Source organism: Carassius auratus, chromosome 31, assembly GCF_003368295.1.
Source record: "Carassius auratus strain Wakin chromosome 31, ASM336829v1, whole genome shotgun sequence".
NCBI lineage: Eukaryota > Metazoa > Chordata > Actinopteri > Cypriniformes > Cyprinidae > Carassius > Carassius auratus.
In genome coordinates, this window is record NC_039273.1 from 21,900,034 (window position 1) to 21,921,528 (window position 21,495).

Sequence of the window (21,495 nt, forward strand, 5' to 3'; positions counted from 1 at the left end):
GCAAATCATCAGTTTATAACAGCCCTGACTAAACAGTGCCTCTTCAGTAACTCGCACATATACAGTATGAACACACAGATGTCCTTTTCAAAACATTCCCTGTTGCTATGATACCACAGAGACGGTATTAGCATTGGATATTAATTGGATTTCACAGTTCAGATGTGACTTTCCAATACAGAGTTAGAGGAGGACATCAGGCAGTGTGTGTGTGTACTGTATGTATGCATGTGCATGTGTGTAAACTGATGCAGTAGCATATTTTGCAGAAAATGCATTGCAGCAGTTTTATTGCTTGCAGGTCTCTAGGAACATTTGTCATAATTATAGCAAGTGCACACACACACACACACACACACACACACACACACACTCTGTTTATATTGGATGGTTTAGTGAGCACCATTTTACTGAACGGGATCCTATAAATGAAGCACCGTTCAGCACCTGGCCTCAGGGATCCAAATAATTGTAACACTGTGTCACATAAATTATTTCCCCCCACTTCATTTCCTTTCTGGCTGACTGGGTTCGGTCTTGACAGTGTGTGCTGGTGAGCCAGAGCAACTGGAGCAAAAAAAACCGTTCTCTCTCCCTCTGCCTTCTCCATATTTCTTCCTGCACACCTCTTCATCAAACATCATTTGTCTGAAAATGTCTCTTCCTCTCTCCCATCTGGCAGACAGGTAGTAATCAATTATAGCAGATGCTGGCAATGGATCACATTGATGGAAATGAAAAAAAGAGGGAATTATTGAAAGAAAATAAATAATACTAAAGAAAGAGCCTCACTTTGTTCATTTCTGGTTGGCGAGGTGTGGTTGAGTCGGTCTAATGAATCCATGCTGCCCTCTTTCAGCACGTAATCAAAGCTCAAGATGAACATCATGACAACACCCTCTTGGTTCTTCACGGGAATGATGTGTGTCGCACATAGGAAGTCTGATCCTGCAAACATAAAGCGACAAAAAAAAACATTATCTTTTGGTTTAGATAGCAAATCAAATCCAACCATTATGTTCAGTGAGCATCTTTGCATCTTAAAGTCACCATTGACTTCGGATTATTAAGAGTCATCAAATGAATAAGCTTAATTAGCAGAAGTGTACAGATAAATTGCCAGAGGCAGAAGGTGGTTATGGAGAGCAGGTTATATTTGCTACTTAACTACATATACAAACATGCAGTTTCGGGTGTAGATGTTGATGCTCATTCAGTTTGACAGCTTAAGGATTCATTCCTGACAGGCAAAGATGAGGGTCGCCATGGCAACTATAGGGCAAGACAGCCCTTGAGAAAAAGCACAATGGAGCCATGGCTCGGATCTGTCCTCACATTTGTTAGAAACCTGTGGATTTGAGTTGATCATAACCGGGGCACAATAGCTGACATGCTAATTAGACATTGGCCTCCATCTCTAAAGTCGCAATTATAGTCATCACTGTCATAACTATTATCATTCATAATAAAAAAAAAAAAAACAAGCACCATCTTTAGAGAAAACCTAGATTATTAAAATATCTTCCAAGGAGGCTACCGGTTGACCATTTTTTTTTCCAATTAATATATTCTTATTAATATAATTTAATGTTATTATAAATATATTAAAACAATTTAACTTAATTAAAATGCTAAAAACTTTAAAATCAAAAAAATAATTGTTAATCATTTTACCTCAGACACTGTTAATAATATATAATAGTTTGCACCCTGATCACAGTTTATGTAATTATATTGCTGATAAAAAACAAGTTAACCTTCTAAACTGTATTCAGTCATGTCCCAAATTTTGGTAAAAAGGCTTGATATCTGGTTTATCTGATTGCATATGCCAGATAAAATGAATAGAAAACAGCTCATACACAATATTTTTATAATATAATATAATATAATATAATATAATATAATATAATATAATATAATATAATATAATATAATAATTTGTCATTCTTAGTAAGCACCTCCTTTCACTGACTATTTGTTTAGTTGAAGAATAGTTTGAGGTTTGAAGAGTTTGATTTTATACTCTACACAGTATACATTAAAATTTGATCTGTTTTACTGTGTCACATCACCAACGGTCACTGTCACTCAAAAAGATGGAAACTGCGACTTCAGGTCTCTGCAAATCGCTGTCAGTGTGATCGCCCTCTCAAGACGATGAGTTCATCTGCTTTGATGGCTACTCTTGTCAGTTTATTGAGAATTATCTCAGCAACAATCAGAGAACAGTACGGAGTTTACCATGACAAGAATTCCCTGTGTGATTATTCCGCCCTGCAGGAGCAGCCTTTGGGTGTGAGTCTGTAGAATCAGTTCAATTTAGAATGAACTTCTTTGAATGATCGCATATCAATTAGAAAGACACAGAAAAAATAAATTGTGTTTGTTTGTCTGCTTTATTTGGCCAAGTGATCTATAAATAAATCTGAGCTTTCGTCTAGTGTGCCCAGTGTTTCTCTGTCAATCTGTGATATTATTAGCGGCTGTGCACTCACACACACACACACACACACACACATACACACACACCACAGAGCATCTGCAATCAGCACCTGCAGAACATCAATAATGCACAAACACACACACACACACACACACACACACACACACCTGGAACTAACGACAGCAATCAGTGCTTAAAGAGCTCAGATAAACAATATCATCATTATGGCATCTACAATGATAGAGCTCAGAGAACAAAGTTTTTTGAACTTCTGTGCAAATGCAAATCACAGTAACTGCTGTATACATTTGCTCGAAAATGAATTATGATTGACCACAAATCAGTCTAAAATGTGTCCAGTGACCCAACAATCAAACTGGGGTCCAGGACTCCCAAGGGGTTGTTGCAGGGTCTACAGAAATTGTCAAAAGAAGTATAAAAAATAGAATAGAAAATAATAGAATATAATACGAAAAAGAGTATAGAATCAAAAATTGTAGATGGTAAATAGTTTCCAGGTATTATTTTATACAGCATAAATTGGGTGTTTTATACATGAAAAATATTGCTGCCTTTATTTTGGGGGTTCTCGATCATTATATTTGAGGGTGGTATTACATTTTTTTAAACACCCCTAACATGCTATATGCTCTAATGGATTGTCTGCAGTTATCGCTTTACTATGCACATGGTAGACCCTCAGGTTCTGAATGGTCTAATGGTATTCAAATTATTTATATAATTTAAGTTGAGTGGCCATTATTATTTTTCAGAATGGACAATGGCAGTCTTGGATGTTTTGTAGCACAAAATCTGACTATACGGATAAATAACAAAAAATAACCGTAATTTTCATTCTTTAGGCTATTTTATCTACAGCTCATTAGAGGTAGAATTCTTAAGTCACATAAAGAATTGCCAAGATGATATTTATTGAAATGAATCGAAACGAATTAACAAGAGAGAGAGAGAAAACGGCAAGCAAATGTGAAGTTTGCTAACAAGTGAAACATGTTGGATTAATAAAAAAAATATTTTCGCACAGCTGTATAGACTAGTTAGTAGCCGGGACTGTAAAGTCTTAAAATGAATGATACTGATAATGTGTAATAACGAAATTTTATGTAATCTATCCCTCTCTTTTTGCAGTTGAAGAATGGAATACGAGAGGCAGGTATGCACAGAGAAAAGCAGGCTATGACCCCTCTACTATATCACTGTCAATATTAGCACATAATGCAATACATCCTGGGACAGGGAGAGAGCTGCAGCTTGATTACTCTAGGCCATGAGAAAAAATCTGTAAGAAAAGCATTTTGAGCTCCAGTAGTTAATTTTTATATGTTACCATGTCAGAATCTGGGTGACAGGCAGATGTTTCACACTCTATAACAGCCTTTCTACCTCTACATCTTGAATCCACTTCCTCTTCAGAAAACCAAAAACTGTATATTGTGTTCAAACATCTTTATTAATAAATTCTAAGAGTGACAAAAATGAGCAGGCACGTGCACAGGTAGGGCTCAACCTGTGCAGAGCACGTGCCCTTTTTGCCTTACACTCCGAAGTGCCCTTTTTTGGTGGTGTTTTTTTTTTTTTTTTCAATGCTATTGGTCACCCTTTACGTCTGTATGTCTGTTTTACAAATATTTAGCAAATGAAAGTTCTTAAAACGAGCTTGTGTAAATCTAATTTGATCCTCAAGCTGTCAGTAATCTGATAACTCCGCCCCCCTCTATATTCATTGAATCAACTGAAGTTCCACAGCAACTGCACAGTAGACAACAGCTGAGCTGAATGGTTTTGCGAAGGGTAAATATATATCTTGTTGTTTGAATAAGTACTACTAAACACTATGTCTATAAAGGCTCATATTTTATTTATTGGATGTCTGTCTGACTGACTGAGACATGTGGGACGTCGCCTGAGAGAGAGAGAGGGCTAGCATTTGCCATCTAGTCATAGACAATACATAACCAACACTTAAATAGCCTGTGCATACATTAGCATTTCATCTTTTATAAAATGCGATTTTGGCCAAATGCATTTTACCACAGGAAAAACTGAGCGCTCCGTCTATATAGCTACAAAAACTATTTTGTAACCTGTAGTTAGATGAAAATGTAATGTGATGCCGGCAGCGGCAGACCGTCGCCGTTTTAATGACAAAAAATAAATAAATAACATTTGCACGCATTCGCTGGTCAAAAACTATATATTGATAAGTAATACAACAACATATAATTAGTTTTTAACCATCGGAAAATCATAACAGGTGCGCACCCGCGCTGTTTCGTACTGGAACTTACACAGCGACGAGTGATCCTCGTCACCTAGATAACTATATTTCTAAGAAATTTCTTCTTTGATTTATGATTGCTGATACACTTAATTTATTAACATTTAGGCTAATCATGTTATGGTATACTATCCGTATACTCTCTGTATAAAATGTAGTAAAACATGGTTTTACTACAGTAATGTAGTAGTAACTAAAAAAAATTACAGAAGATCACTGTGAAATCTTTATATTTTATCATGCAGAATGTAGTTCATGATTCATTCCAAGGCTTTTTTGGCGTTTTTTTTTATCCAAAATACAGCAAAAACAGTAATATAATGTAATATTTTTACTATTTTAAATAACTGTTTTCTATTTGAATATATTTTAAAATGTAATTTATTTTTGTGAAAAAAATTTTCAGCATCATTACTCCAGTTCAGTACTCTTCAGTGTCACGTGATCCTTCAGAAATGCTTTTCACTGCAACTGTACTTTTCACACTATATTTATTTATTTTTTCATTGCTATTTTAGGGAAAGTGTAGTGAATAAGAGACCTTCAAGAGACCAACATCCCTGGTCCACCACAGTATAAAATTTTTGCCAGGAAGGCGGATACATGTTGGATATGTTATAGTAACGGTATGGCTATAGTTTTTATAATCTGGAATTGAGTTGGACATAATTACTTAAATTATATTTCAAAAAAGTTTGTCAAAAATACTTGACTCATTGCTCACCTTCCCCTGTTCTCAATGTCATTCATAATAATGTTAACCAAATAATACAAATTAGCCTATAAAACCAAACAGAATAGCTAAAAAAGAGAATATATATAACTGATATAAAAAAAAGGGAGGGGGTGCCCTTTTTCAGTTTCAGCACATACCCCTCAAAAGGTCTGTGCACGGCCCTGGAAATGAGTACTATAAAATGATAAAGACTAAAACTGAAAGCATCTACAAGCTCATTTTTACGCTACATTATCCTGAAAGATATGTAATATTTTACATAAAAGTGTGATCTAAAAATATCTACAAAAAGAAACTGTCTACAATGAAGTGGATTTGGATTCTTTGCATATTGGCTTAGCTCCGTGTGGAATAGAATATATTGCATGACTGAGCATAAATATCCATTTTACAGCAGAAAATGTTTGTGGAGTGTAACAACCTGTCAGTTTAAATCTCAAACAGTCTTGGTTGATTATGTTCGGCATTAACCTAGGTGAGAGGCAAATTGAGGAAACCATCAGGCTTGTTTGTGTGTGTGCGTGTGTGTGTAGACCGAAAGCACAAGAGAAGCTTAAGAGATTAGCCCTATGGAACTGAATAAGTGCTTTAGACGCTTAAATTTCATGCTGCTGTGGTGCCATTTTAAATTAATTAAGCAGTCTAGTAGGGCAGATGAAAAATCCCCAGCATACTTGTATATTTTTAAATGTGTGTATATATATATATATATATATATATATATATATATATATATATATATATATATATATATATAATTTTTTTTTTAAATAAAAAATCACATATTTTTATTATATTATTATATTACACTATATTATGAATATCCACGAAGGGATCTTTTTAATTAGTAAACACAAATGCCTTTGCTTGATGTAGGACATCAATAGGACACACAGGATAATTAATTCTGGTTCTCAGTTTGAGAAAGTATTTGATAGTAAGGGTATAGGTTCTGTGCATATGGCTGTGAATATACACACACATAAACAAACATACAAATGTTTGTGCAATTTGGACTTACAGAGGTATTTTAAGATCACTTCATCACCATGACCTCTATAAATAAAGAATCGTTCTGTTGACCCAATGACGTCTTAAAGGTAATGTGATCTTATGCTTGTCTTGAGTGTGTAAAGCAGGAGAAACCACAGTCAAACTAGCAAGATACACTGAGAGAGGTTAACAGGGCACATCAAGCTCTCAGCATTAATGAGTTTAAACTATTAAAGAGTTAAGACATATTAAGACTGCTATTCAACTGGTATAAAACTAACAGACCTGATTTTTTTTAATACTCGATTTATTGATGATCAATACCACCAGTATCTCCAATGTAAACATGTTTGTTTTCAGGTAGCCTAGAAATGTGTTTTTATATATAAAAAAAGTCATTTTATGGGTTAAATCAAGTAGGAAATAGATTATAAAAAATTCATTGTTATCAAGATACTATGAGCTATTTTTACCTGATCTGACCCTTATGATGTACCATAATTCTTGTAACCATACATATAGTCAGATTACAGATTACTTTGGTACTTATTGTAGCCCAATATTGTCCTATTGATTCAGTCATTTTAGATATAATAATAAATTTGTCTTGAATAATTCCAGTATATTCAGATGTTACCACATAAAAGTGCAATTCTGATCACCTGCACATTTGCTAAACAGTATTATCATGTAATATAGAAACACTGGGTCTCACACACTAAAAGTGTGCATGCACAAATTTGTGTGTGATATCTACGTACAATTTTTTTCTAAAAGGGTTTGCTGAGAAACAAAAGGCTGTGTAGAAACCCCTTTTTGTGTTTTATGCAAATTATGGTAGCTTATTTAGAATACTCCAAATTCATTAGCATTAAAGTGAAGTTAAGAATACATTTCTGTGCATGTATGCATGTGTTGTGAAATAGACAGATTATTTTGGTGAGTAGTTTTCCTTTGTAAATAAATACAAATAATCTGCAATCATTAGTGAATGAGACCAGCTGACTCACTGGTGCACCTTATTTGCTTGAACATTTAAGCATGTACAAGTTTTTTTTCAAAGTTTTGTAAGAAAGTTGGACATTTTTACTTTCCAAGCTGAACAATCTGCTGTTGAATGTGATCATAGCCACACTGTTGTTTAGCCAGAGAATAACTTTTTCTCAAAGGAAATTGTTTTGTTTTTGATGAAATAGTACTGTTGTGTAAACCAGCACTCTTATTTTAGCAGCATGGTTATGGTTTTATCATGCTGTTTTCTTCCAAGCTGCATTGATCAGGCTACCATCATACCATGAGAGTAAAAGAAATTCAGCTCAGGTTGCAATTTTCATTTCCCACACATTGCGTGTCCTGAGGTGAACTATGTAATGTGTAAGAGAAGAGCTGTTAAAGAATTTTGCAGCTCCCCCAAATTGGTTTTCCCCTTCATTTACAGCAGACACAAGACACAGTTACACTGTCTGTGTGTTACTTTCCGTTGTTACTTGAGATGTTAAGCATTCGTCCCGTTAAAGGTTGAGCTTTGCTTAGAGAGAATTTTGACTAAGATAATGCATTTACAGTTGCACTACTAAATGTTTTGGATGAAAAGGCAGCTCAACTCTGAGCAGGAACTATAATTAATAATGGCTGACAGGTCATATGAATCACATTTATTCCCAAGACAATATTCCCAATGTTTATCTTAAGGTCACATGCTTTCTAATCAGAAGGGGATGATCATTCTGTTTTCTATAGAATGAGGTTACTGAAATGATCTGAAGGAGTGTGTGTGTGTGTGTGTGTGTGTATGTTCATTTTCGTCTGTATATGGACATACAGAATGTATTAAGCTCAGTTCTTGTTTCAAGACGATGGAAATTTCATTAGAGTCAATTTCCTCTATCAATAATTAAACCTACAAAGCCTGTGGAGACTTCTTTAAACAGAGTAATCCATACACACCTACACACCAGAACACACACACACACACACGTTTGTTTTTGTGAAAAGTGGGGACATCCCAAATGTAATGGTTTTTATACTGTACAAACTGTTTATTCTATCACCCTACAAAAACCCACCCAACCCTCACAGGAAACTTTTTTGCATCTTTACTTTCTCAAAAAAAAAAACTAATTATGTATGATTTATAAGCAATTTGAACAACGGGGACATGGGTTATGTCCTCATAAGTCACCCTCTCCTTGTAATACCTGTGTCATACCCATGTCATTATACAGAGTTGTGTCCTGATATGTCTCACACACACACACACACACACACACACGCACACACAAGCACACGCACACACACACACACACACACTGGTTCAAGCACTGATTGGTGACTGATTGGTCTTTGAGGAGCATGTGAAAGGTTGGTTATTACTGTGCTACAGGAGAGACAGAAAACACTGTAATCACACACAGACCAGATGGGCAACATGTCAGAAAGCCCATTATGAGCTGCTTCTGTGTACTTTTTCCAAAAATGGTCAGGTTTCAAATCTTGTGAACTCAACGTGATTTGTTTTACTTGTTTGTCTGTATGAGTGTAAATTTCCAGGACTGCCCAACTATTCACAACCCCCAAACAGTTCTGTCATTAACTAAAGTGAAAACCTATTTACATTTACTCATTGCATGTCTTGTATGTGTCTGCCTACTAAGGTGGCTTGAGTGGCTGAGTCTTGGAATACATATCAAAGGCTTTTATACTTTTAAAGTGATTGGGCAGAAGCATGAAGTGACCTTGCATAACTACACGCAGACTAAGGGTTTGTTCATACTTGTAGCTCGGTTCGTTTGTTTCGTTTGGTCTAGCCTATTTAGTTCTGGTCTTCTTAGCATTCATATTGGCATTTTAACACTGAACTAAAAGGCATAGGGATATGTTCACAACCTAATTGGTCGGCTTTTTTATGACATAGATTTTGTGACAGAACATACCGGACATCCAATGCTTTGTGTTGGGCTAAATGCATTTGTTGTATCTAAAATATTGGTGTCAACCTTATGAATTAAAAAACTATTTCACATGAGTCAAAAACATTGAAAACAACACATATTTTATTTAACTATGTATATTTTTATACTTAACTAAATACATTAGGTTATTCAAACAAAACAGAATTCAAGGGTTACTGTAGATCTGATAGAAAGCTTTTAACAAGGTAACACACAATATGCACACAAACTCATTGTTTAGCCAGCTCTATGATGGTCAGTATGCATGTTGTTATAGACTGAGACTAGAATGAATATGGCCTGTTGTCTTGTAGAACTAAAGATGAGGCCAGTCATGTTAACACAATCCCAATCTGACTGTTGAGCTCATGGGTTCAGAACGACTATCTGTATCTCTTTACAGAGCTCTAACCCTCATCTGCTCAGTGCTTCTCTGATTCAACTCACAGTGATGAGACAAGGTTTGTAGTCTGCCAGAATGAGTACATGAGGATGAGTGTGTTTACGGTCTGGTAGGAATAAAACATGTCAGTATTTCCTCAAACAAACCTGTAATATTCTTGTCCCTTTCACAGAGTGTTGAAAGCATTCACAATCTGACAAAGCATTTTACATTTGTGGTATAAATAGTAATGACTAGTGCTGATAGTGTTAGTTTCTGCTATATTCTGCTATATTGGGTTAACAGTACAGCAGTGCAGTCTGTGTCTCTGTTCCCCTGAGCAGAGACTCCAAACACCATACCTACCAAAAGCACAAGAGCTATAAATACCTCTTTCTGTGTGTGTGTGTGTGTGTGTGTGTCCTCCTCTCTCTTCTGTCTCTGCCAAAGTGAAACTGTAACATTTAATCTGCTCATAATAGAAAGAGGATCTGCATCGACAGATTTCAGTTTCACAGAATTAAGATACAAGATGCAGAGGCACATGCGTGAATAATTCTGATTTCATTAGAAAGTAAATCCACATAATCATGTGTGCTAGAGTTTGGACAGAAGGGAATAACTGAGTCAGATGTTGAAGCAAGTGAATTTTGAATGTATGAACAGATTGTCATTATTTGCCGTTCATCACCTGATTTCTGTACCAAAAGCATTTATACATCCTTTGACACAGTTGTGTTCGGTCTTTAAAATGACTGGTACATGGAGCTGAGTGCTGATTGGAGGAGCCTTGTGTTAATAAACACAGCTCATTAATCATACAGAGAGGCCTGCAGGGCAACATGACAGCATATGTTCATTAGCAAAGCAAAGAGCAAAGAATAAAAGACATGAAGAGTCACGGGTCACTCTTTTCTAAACACTTCCTCATCTGACAATATACACAGTCATAAACCAACACTGTTATTCACTCCAAACAAAAACCTCAAACGTCATCTAAAAATCATATCTGATCACACTTTATAACTTCACTACAGCAGTAACAAAAAATATAATGCATAGCAGATTAATGGTTCATACACAATACATGTGACAATATGTTGATAAAAAAAATCATTAGTATTAGTCTTAGTATTCTGATGTGCATTAACTAACAATCTGTTAATAACTTTATTATATTTTCTATTGGTATTTTTAAGAATACATTCTCAATATGACTTATTCGAGAACAGCAATTTACAAACACTCAGAAGAGAGAAGGATTGTGAGTAATGCATTGCAGCATGAAAACATACAAAAGCTGAATGCAAAAATACAGTAAGAAATAGCTTTAGCTGAATTGAATTATTTATTTTATTCCTACTGAATGAATGAAATCCTCTGCGGCAGGGAATTTGCCATGCCAGCAGTGTAGGATAACAGTGTCCTCTCAGACAGGAGGTCTCAGAAGAATTATGCAGGGCTATCACATTCTACTGCAATATAAATGCTAAATAAGGCATGACCCATACTCATGAGGACTTAGCTTGGTTTGGTACAGTTCTGTGTGTGTGTGTGTGTGTGTGTGTGTGTGTGTGTGTGTCTGTGTTTTAGGCTAATGTAACTGAATAAGCTCTAATATGACCACACACTCTTAAGAGTTATTCAGTGGTTCTTTGCAGCAAACCACTTCAGCAAAGAACCCACTTTTGATCAAAAGCATTTTGTGTTGTAATCCACCTTATCTTTCAATGTGTAAGTAAACACTTTTCTGTGCGAGACGTCCGGTTCATTGGCATTGTAGGGAAATAACGAGAACAATAACAAAGTTTAGTAAACAGTAAAACAGTTTGAACCACAAACCAGTGTGTTTATAGTTAAGATAATACATTAAAATAATAAGGTAAGATACACCAGTTTGTAATATCAAGCAGCAAAAGGAGCCATTTTTTACAGCTAAAAATAGCTGGAAGCCAGACACATTAAATTTACAAGAGGCCAAGCCCACTCTTCCAGGAAAAATAAAATGGATAGGGCACTTGGTTTGGCTATATGATTCTCTGGTGATTAAACATTTTTCTTAATGTTGCATTATAGGTTCTTCAGATCAGTTTAATAAACAAAATTATAAATAGGCCACAATTATATCTTTCTTACTCTGAGATTATTATTATTATTATTATTATTATTATTATTATTATTATTATTATTATTATTATTATTATTATTATTTTCAGATTTGTGATTAGACAAACTATAACGAGGCATTAAGTTGGCTCAATTTAATTTGAAATGTAATATGCAAAATGGCATTTGAGTATTTGAACTTATATTTCCAACATACATATGTGCAAAATGAAAATGCAGATTCAAATTCAATACTGGATAAAACAGTTTTGGAAAGACTCAAAAAAGCACCAGTATCATACTGTAAAAAAGCATACAAAACAGTTTGTTCTCATTTTATTCGTTATTCTTATGAATGTGAATAGAAGCATGAAAATCAAAGAAGGTAGGGAAACAGAGGGAAAGACAGATGCTTTCTAAAAATGCTACACGCACCTGCTCATCATTGACAGTGTAATGCATTCACAGCAGAAGCCACTAAACTCACTATAGAGAGCAGGTCCAGAATGTGCTGTGCTACGGCTCAGTGAGAGGAGAGTAGCCTCATTTACACCTCAGAGAGAGAAGTGAATTTATATGCGGTCTCGGGTGGAAACCAACAAAATCACATGTCCATTAGGTTATATGTTCATATGAAGTATAAGAGACATACAGAACAGATTCAACATTGGATAATGCACTATTACGAGTTTACACTTTCGCTTAAGAGGGAGTGTAATTGTTGTGGTTATGATTTCCGTGCTGAAGAAATGAGGTTTTTGCCCTGACAGATCTGAGCAGGTAGAGTTTCCCATTGTATTGCTCCAAAAAATCATCATGAGAGATCAAAACTAAGGATGGAAAAATAAGACGGGAAGACTACAAGAAGCATCTTGCCATGCACAGCAGTAACCAAATGAGAAACATAAGAGCAGAATATTGATATTACTGAATGAGAGAATTCTCAGTGGGAGGACAGGGGCCTGATTTGTGCTGTTGCAAAGAAGCTTGATTGTGTATTTATTTAATGTATTAAATATAAATCCAAATAACCTTCTGGGACTCAGCAAATAATTTTAAAGGATATTTGCATTTTCTATATTCTCTTTAAAACTGACTGACATAACAGTTTAAAAATCATACAGGAAAAGAGTAACCAAGTTGCATATTATTTTACAATTACAACTGTGTTTGACTGATTTGCCATTTTCTTGCAAATTAACATACAGTAGCAAAACTAATTCAAAGCCAGTTATAGAGTGCATTAGTGCCTGCTCACTTTTCAGAGACATTAGTTCTGCAGCATTTCCCATTAACTTTTCCCTTAGGGATTTTTAAAAAAGTATTTGTTTTGTCTTTGCCATGAACCAAGCCAACCAGCTACAAGGCGATAATATAAAACAGTACAAGACTTAACATCTTTAACAAGGCAAATATCTAGAATACCAGAAAGCACCGTGAATGACATAATCAAATTGAAAACCATGGAGACATAAAAAAGTTGTTGATTATGTCTATTGAAAAAATATATTTTAAATTTAACAAAAGAACACCATTATAATAAAAATAAGCGGAAATCATGAAAATGGATGGCTTCAATAGAAGTAGCCTACCTCAATTAACAAGATTGCAGAAAACCTGTCTTTAAAGGTTTATAAGTTATTATTAAAAATCAGTTTCACTATGGAGAAAATTTAGTTTTTACTTTTGGAACTCAGCTGTTGCTCTCTATAGCCTCTTTTACACATACAGTGTTTACTGGTAAATACCATTTAGAAATCATGTTTGAACCAGGCCTTTTCAATAATACAGTCAATTCTTAGGAAAAGCTAGTTTTAATGTTACTATCAGATTACTGTTATAATGCTGTGTATTAACAAAGCATAAGATTACTGGTATGAGCACATACAAGGTCAGGATGCACTAATGTAAGAAGTAAAAAAAAATAATATTGCTATGTACTGTAATGTTTAAAGTAAGCTCTTAAAAAAAAAAAAAAAAAACACGGGTCTCAAGACCCTCCCTTTCTTACCCCTTGCTGCACAGCAACACTGCAGTTTGATACTATTGTGCAGCGTCTCATGTTTTTTTTACCTATAGCAAAAACATATTCTGCGTGATCGGCCATTTCTGCCTGTCACTGGGAAGTCAAAAAGATGTTGTTAAATTGGACAGATGTGAAACTAAAGTTCTTCTCCTCAACCAGGCGAATGAAGACAACAGCGCAGTGTTTAAAGGTCACATACGATGACTGGCATCACAGATTTTACTTGAATTTTAGAGATAATGTTTTAATAATCCCTTAACAGTCAAAAGCCAGAACACTGCTGCTCGTGTAAATAGCACATTTTTGTATTTAGGGGAAAAGTCAATCTGGTAATTTTACAGTAATTTACCAGATTTATTGCATGTAAGGGGCTTATTATGATCTTGTACAAGAAAGAACAAAATCTATGTCCTCTGCTGGGGACATCTAGTCTCTCACTACAAGAGACACTAGAGCTGAACAGGATAAAAAATGGTCTCAGCTCTGAGTAGTTTCCCTGTGATCTGAAGCAAAATTGTCGAAGACAATAGGAGCTGTCATTTCAGTGCTGACTTTAACTTACTCTGCAATAATTTAAACACGCTGTCTTTTGCTCTCTTTCTCTCTCTATCTTTCTCTCTATCTAACTCTCTCAGTTTATATTCCATGTCCCAAATATCGGTTTATTCCTAGAAAGAAACCATATAAAAGGAAATAAAGGTACTATTGAATAATTAAAAAGTGACATAACCCAAAATACATTACAGTGACTAAAAGAAAAATACACTGGAGAATGTTTTCCTTTTGCATAATGAACAGAAATTTGACTCACAAATCAAAGTACATCATTAATGTGGAATTTAAAGCTGAAAAGGATCATTTCTGTGCCACTGCGATCAGCAAATGGAACTGCAAAAATGATAAATGCTTTCAAACAGGTTTAACTATCCCTGTCTGACATTGGTCATCAACACATGGCCCCGCCCAAACATCAATCTATTGGCTAAGAAGATGTTTATATATCAGTCTAGTTGGGATAATTAAACAAATAATGTCACATTGCAAAAGTGCGAATCAACTTAATAACTTACATATAATTGTTTAATGAAATATTTTCTGCAGCATTCTGTATAAAACATGAACTGGGGTTCATGAACTGAAATCTAAATAATTCCCTAAGAGGTCATTTTTCAATAAAAACATCCTGTAAGTTCTAAAGTCCTGTAACTAATTTTTTTTTTTTTGTTATTTATGTGTTATAAAAATACCATAATATGTTTGCAGATATTTAAGAAACATGCTAAGTTAACATGTTTATCTGAAAAACAATGCTACAGTCAGTTATTCTCCTTTAAAAATATATGTTCGAGTCCAGAATGTCAGTCTTTGTTTTGGTTTATGAAGTGCGCTCGTGATCAATCTGGCAACCTGTGTTCCACCAAGTTCAACCACTTGGTGTCAATCCTACATACAGCACCTTTAACCTAAATCACAGAAGCATCCATCTATGAAGGATGTAGGCTGTCAAATATAAACAACTGTTAGCCAATCATAGCAGTGCGCTTTGCTTCTATAATCCATCTCGATTATTCAAACAGAGCGTTCCGATGACGGGGTCAAAACAGGACAGAAAATAGCCAACCCGATCTCACGACCACAGTCGTACAAATTCATACAATTCTTGCCAAATCGTACATATTTTACGAGTTGCACAATTTGTATGCATTTGAACGAATTACCTACACCTAACCCTGCCCCTAAACTTAACAGTCACTGGGGTTTAGACAAATCGAATAAAATCGTACGAATGAGGTCATACGAATTCGTACGAATAAGCCACCTCGTAAAATACGTACGAATTAGCCATGAGATAGCGTTGAAATAGCATATTACTTCTAAATTATGATGTTTTTTAATGTAAAATTATGATAAGATTACAAGTGGACCTCAGAGAACAGTACAAAATAATGAAAAGGCAGTTAATGACCCCTATAAGCAAAGGGCTTTTTTTTTCTTTGATTATAATAAGCAAAACATTAACCAACAACATAACATTCAGTAAGCATAACCCACACCTCAGGTTCATTAAATTACTTTAAACAAGTAAAGCTCATGCACTCACCATCCTTGCGATGATAGGTGATCTCCACTTTGCGCTCCTCTGAGCCCATGAGAGCCTGTGCTACCTGCGCAATAGCGTGCCGATTGGTCAGCTGTCCGTGCAGGAAGTCACAGGTGCATGGCTTCTGCATGATGTCCGGCCTGGAAAAACCTGTCATCTCACAGAAGGCATCATTGCAGTAGATGATGGCACAGTTCTGGACACGTGCATTGGCTATGACAAATCTCTTGTCTGTAGAAACAAGCAGAAAAGAGAGTTATTGTGATCAAGAAAGGAGGTAGTGGATGTGAAACAATATAGTAAATCATTTTTAAAGCTTTTATAAAAATGTTACTTTTCCTGCCATATGTGCACTTGTGCTTTTGGCAGAGTGTACCTTTAGATTAGCCAATGTAGGATTGTAAATTTGAGTCATCCGACCTGTAAGCCTTGCCAAATTTTATTACATTACTCTGGCAATGTTTACATGGACAATTTTGTTTAAATCAAAATGAAATTATTCTGATCGATGAATCCGAACGTAGTGTTTATATGAATGCTAAATAAAGTGATTGGGTTTATAGTCATTTATATGTCATATTATATGTTTATAGTGTTTATACTGTATGTCACAAGCTTTAATGTCAAATTTGATCTTTTGACATGCAAACAATGCTCTATTGTATTTCAGGAACTAATTAGGAGACGACGTGCTAATAAAGCTTTGTGCTGTGCTGCTTTTATCAAGCAATAAAATCACCCATTCCCATGGCCAAAAGAAGCAGTCTGTGGATGAGAGTATGAAGTGAGGACTGATGGGATGTTATTCTGTGCCACTTCACAGACGATGAGTGGAAGAAGAATTTTAGACTAACATGACAGTCATGACACATTATTCCACAAAAACAACAGCTCCTTCCACGCTTCATTCGTCAGTACGCCATTTCTTCATCATTGCACATGCGCAGTACTTTCCGATTTACATGTCCCATCGATCAGATTAGAAAAGGTCTACATCACACCTTCCAATCCGATCAAAATTAAATTCGGATTGAGTTCAGTTGGATCGATTCATTTTTTACATGAAGGTTTTTAAGGCCAGTTGAGCCACGAATCTGATTAATAATGGATTAGTCGGTTGCATTAGCTTGTTGATTTACAGTGTAAATAGAAGTGAATAGCAGTCTCTGCTGTTCACACCACTAATCACATAAGTAAAAAAAAAGGCAATTTGTATATAAATAATATTATAACCTTCCATCTATGCATGATGGAAAGAAACTTCAATGCATCACTAAAATGTGAGATTATGGAACAATTTTAAGGAATATTTAGGATTCAACACAAGTGAACCTTAATCATACTGTTGATTACCACTTGTCTCTCATTTTCTTTAAAAAAAAAAAATCCAGTTAACTATGAATAATTGCTAATTGGGCTAATTTGTACACTTCAATATTGTAAAAGTACAGCCACAAGACAAACAATATGTGTTAATGTGATTTTACTTGGAAAAAAACATTTAGTAACCTTTTCCAGTTTTTATAGTCAAATATATATTATAGTTATATTCAATTCAAACTGTAAAAATTTTAACAGAAGAATTGATGTACAGTACTGTATTGTACTTTCACAAAGTAAGCTTCACATTTCCCCCCAAAACAGTCCCAATTTATTTCAATTTTAGAAACCTCACCTCTTCTTCTTTTTAAAGAAAACTCAGGACAAGCCAACATACTGTTATTATTATTATTATTATTATTATTATTTTGTGGTAACCAACACCTATTGAGATGAACTGAACCTGGCATATTTCTTTAAAAGAGATGTGCACAAGTGGTCTTGTCAACAAATGTCCTTAATATTTTTCTACCAGAAACTGTCCTTCTCTATTAACAGTAATATTAGAGAGAAAACAGCAGCGACAGTAAAGTCATGGAAGAGTGATATTTTGGCAGTGGACACTGGGCCCCTCAGCTGAGTGCCTGTGGTAGTGTGAGTAAACACATTAACACTCAAACACAACACAAACGGTGACATTTTCAGATACGGACTTGACGTTTGCTGTACACTGGATGACATAAACGGAAAGTTTCATACCTACTGGAAAAAGACTCCAGACACTATCCAAAATCTATTGCGCTGTTAACCACTTAACTAATCAATGTTTACATCAATGCGAAACGGTAATAGAACGCTAAAGAATCAAAATATCTATTTCTAATTTTGGACATAGAAGTAGGGATTAAACAAGTAGTTCAGTCAGCGTGTGGAGGTACATTCTCGCCAGTTTAGAGGTCACAATCACTAAACAATAAACCGCAATTGAGTCGCATCTTATCGTTGCAATGAAATAATCAAACACTGCTGCAACATCTGGAAGATGATACTCACTTTGACCCTCGAATTTGCGGATAATAATCCCGAGAAACGTGTTCTGTGGCGCAACGTGACCCCGTCGCACCGGCATGTTTGACGGCTGGTTGTGCGCGAGAGCCGCTCGATCGCGCACCCCTTTAAAACCGTTGGATGAGCTTCACGAGCACAGCGCGAGGAAACGCGTTTCTTTGTGAGGGGTCATTCCGGTGACTTCTTCTCCTTCTCTCCGCCGTTAGATGGTCGCTTAACGTGATTCATTCCCGTTTTTGTCTTCACCGGTAGTCGTTGTTTGAAACGAAAGACGAGAAAACGAGGCGCTCTGTGAGGAGGCTGCGGCTCTGAGCAGCATCTCAGTCGAACTGAAACAGCCACAAACGGACAGCAGTGACGTCTGTCTTCGCGAGGGGACCTGTGCAAGGAGATGCGCGAGAGAAGCCCGGGAGGAGGGCACAGTTCACACGGAACGCTCTCCGCAAACCACGTCAAACAACACAACACATTGGGTTTTCTTTTTCCACCTTTAGGATATCCATGACAGTGAAATTCAGAGCTGCTGCGACTAAATTAAACAGGGCAATTACAGTGTTATCTGGATGGATCTATAAATTAAAGAGTGTTTATGCACAAATGTGACGGCAAATGTAAACTTTAAAGTGCCAAAACATGAAAAGTAAATAGGTTCGACCTTTGCAAAGTGCATATTCGCATGCGTGGTACATTTGGGACTGTCCATGGTGCTGGAAATACTCCTCTTTGAATAGCAACTATCCCGAGACCGTTCCTCCAATATTAATTACAAAAACATTTGAAGGAAAGAGTTATAGATTCCACATTAATAATACAGACCACAGAAAAGCAGTTTATGACATAAGAGCCTTCACAATAAATGAAGAGCTTAAGTAAAAGATAAACTGAATAACAAGAGATAGAAAAATACAACAACTTATTCATAGTTACAAGAAATGTATTTGTATATATCTTTAGAAACCTATTACATTTTTTATTGGTTGTTAAACAAAAATATGTGAGCATTGAGTGTACCTCAGTCAAAAATTGTGACAGGAAGTGAGCCCATAAATTTGATTATGTATAAAAAATTACCAAAGAAAATGAAAAAGCTGAAAATTACATTCTTTAGAATCGGATTTGTTGGCATTGTCAGTGTTATAACAAATAATATATTTCAAATTAAAAGATTGTGGGGTTGGGGTGCATTGTTTAAATGGGTATAAGTCAAACCAAAACTTCTGAACCAATTCACAAGTAAAAAATAAACACATTCATGTTTCATCTTCATTACCCCAAAATGCAAACACTTAACATATCAACATATTTGGACACAGTTGGTCTTTTTAGGAAGAAAATATTTATGTGGTAACAGTCATGCTCTTCTCAAGTATGTATTATCAGTTAAGGCAGCCTAATGGTATCTGCTTCAAGGAATAATATGGTCTATCTTCTGAAAAATCTGGCAAAAAAAAATTATTATTGCATTTCTTGTCATAAATGCCAATGCCATCCAGTAACAAAACCGACTCCTTTGTATGATTTTGTCCATATTATATATTTTTTTATTTTATTTTAAATTTGAGTCTATTAGAGTATACTAAAGCCAAGAAATTGTATTCAACTGTAAGAAACGTCATCGGTAGCCAATTATCTATTAAGAGAAAATCTTTTTCAAGCTTTGGAAATATTTGTTAAAAGATCATTATTCCCTCTTCCTGACTTCTGATGTCATGGAAATATGAGGAAACCCCCGCTGAGCGAGAGATATAAGAAGAAGAAGAAGAAACAGTGCTGGCATCTAGTGGTGACAATAAGAGAAAGCATCGTAAAGTATATTTACTGTCCTGCTCGCAACAAAATCTGTCAAAAAGTGTAAAGTGCAGTAAACAAAATACAGTTCAAAAGTTTGGGAATGATCAAGTTTTTTAAATGATCTTTATTTTATAGATATTTTGAATTATTACAATTTAAGACAACTATATTGTTGTTATTTTTTTTTTTTATAATTCGTGATGGCAAAGCTGAATTTTCAGCATCATTAGTCTAGTCTTCAGTGTCACATGATTCTTAAGAAATCATTTCAATGGGTTGATTTGGTGCTCAAAAAAACATGTATTCTTATTAAATATGCTTAAAACAGTTGTGCTGCTCAGTATGCTGGAAACTGAGATACTATATATATACATACATACATATATAAATATATATATATAAGTGTTTAGAAAATAATTTATCAATATTATTTATTAGTATTCTAGTATTCTTTACCAACAATTTTGACCAAATTAATGTGTTGCTGAATATAATAATTAATCTCTCTCTCTTTCTTTAAAAAAAAAAAACACTACTTTCTTGAATGGTGTACAGTTTGTGTGTGAGAGAGAAAGAAAGAGAAAGATGTAAATCAGTAAAGTGAACCGAAGCACTTACTGTACACTAAACCAGCTCTTTCCTTCATTAATTATCAGGGCAACTCATCAATATTCAACTGTATGCAATATTCACAAGAATGAAACTTAGAAAGTGACACAGACCCCTTTGGTAATGTCTGCTCCGCTGTAATGGAGAGGTTTACTGGCACATAAGAAGACAAGTGTCTGTGTATGTGCCAATCTGCATGTGTTTGGCAATGCATGTCAACCACTGTGGGTAGTTTCTTTGTCAGAATGTCACATGGTACCTTCTACAATCCGGTTTGATCTCTGTCAATTATAAAAACGACTAGAAGGAAGGACACTGGAGAGTGATTTTAAGACAACAGTGATTTGAGTCTGGAGATTGGTTTATTGGTTTTATTGGTTTAATTTATTGAATATAATTGTGTAATACTGAGTGTGAATTATAATAATATAAGTGAATTATAGCTGGCTTACATTGGAGCAGCATTTAAAAGTGAAGTTACTGCATTGACCTACTCAATAAAACTATATATCAATCCCTAGTAATCTTGTTAGATTCACACTGAAGGCATCAAAACTATATATATATATAAATTAACACATGTGGAAATATATATGGAATTATATACATAACAAAAAAGTGTGAAACAACTGAAAATATGTCATATTGTAGGTTCTTCAAAGTAGCC

General features: G+C 35.1%; 1 protein-coding gene across 8 annotated transcripts in view; it reads right to left on the reverse strand.

Annotated features, from left to right (window-relative positions):
• The window catches only part of LOC113050843 (potassium voltage-gated channel subfamily H member 7-like), a 54,011-nt gene extending 35,124 nt beyond the window's left edge, over positions 1 to 18,887 (reverse strand). For 7 of the 8 annotated variants that reach the window (XM_026214218.1, XM_026214216.1, XM_026214215.1 and 4 more), the window contains exons 1-3: positions 18,414 to 18,886; positions 16,041 to 16,271; positions 793 to 948 (exon numbers count right to left, since the gene is read on the reverse strand). In XM_026214218.1, the coding sequence (XP_026070003.1) occupies positions 793 to 948; positions 16,041 to 16,271; positions 18,414 to 18,489 (463 nt within the window). In that variant the 5' untranslated portion in view covers positions 18,490 to 18,886. Of the gene's footprint in view, positions 1 to 792; positions 949 to 16,040; positions 16,272 to 18,413 lie in introns of all 8 variants that reach the window. The other variant, XM_026214217.1, reaches the window with a different exon arrangement.
• Positions 18,888 to 21,495: the final 2,608 nt, after the last annotated feature.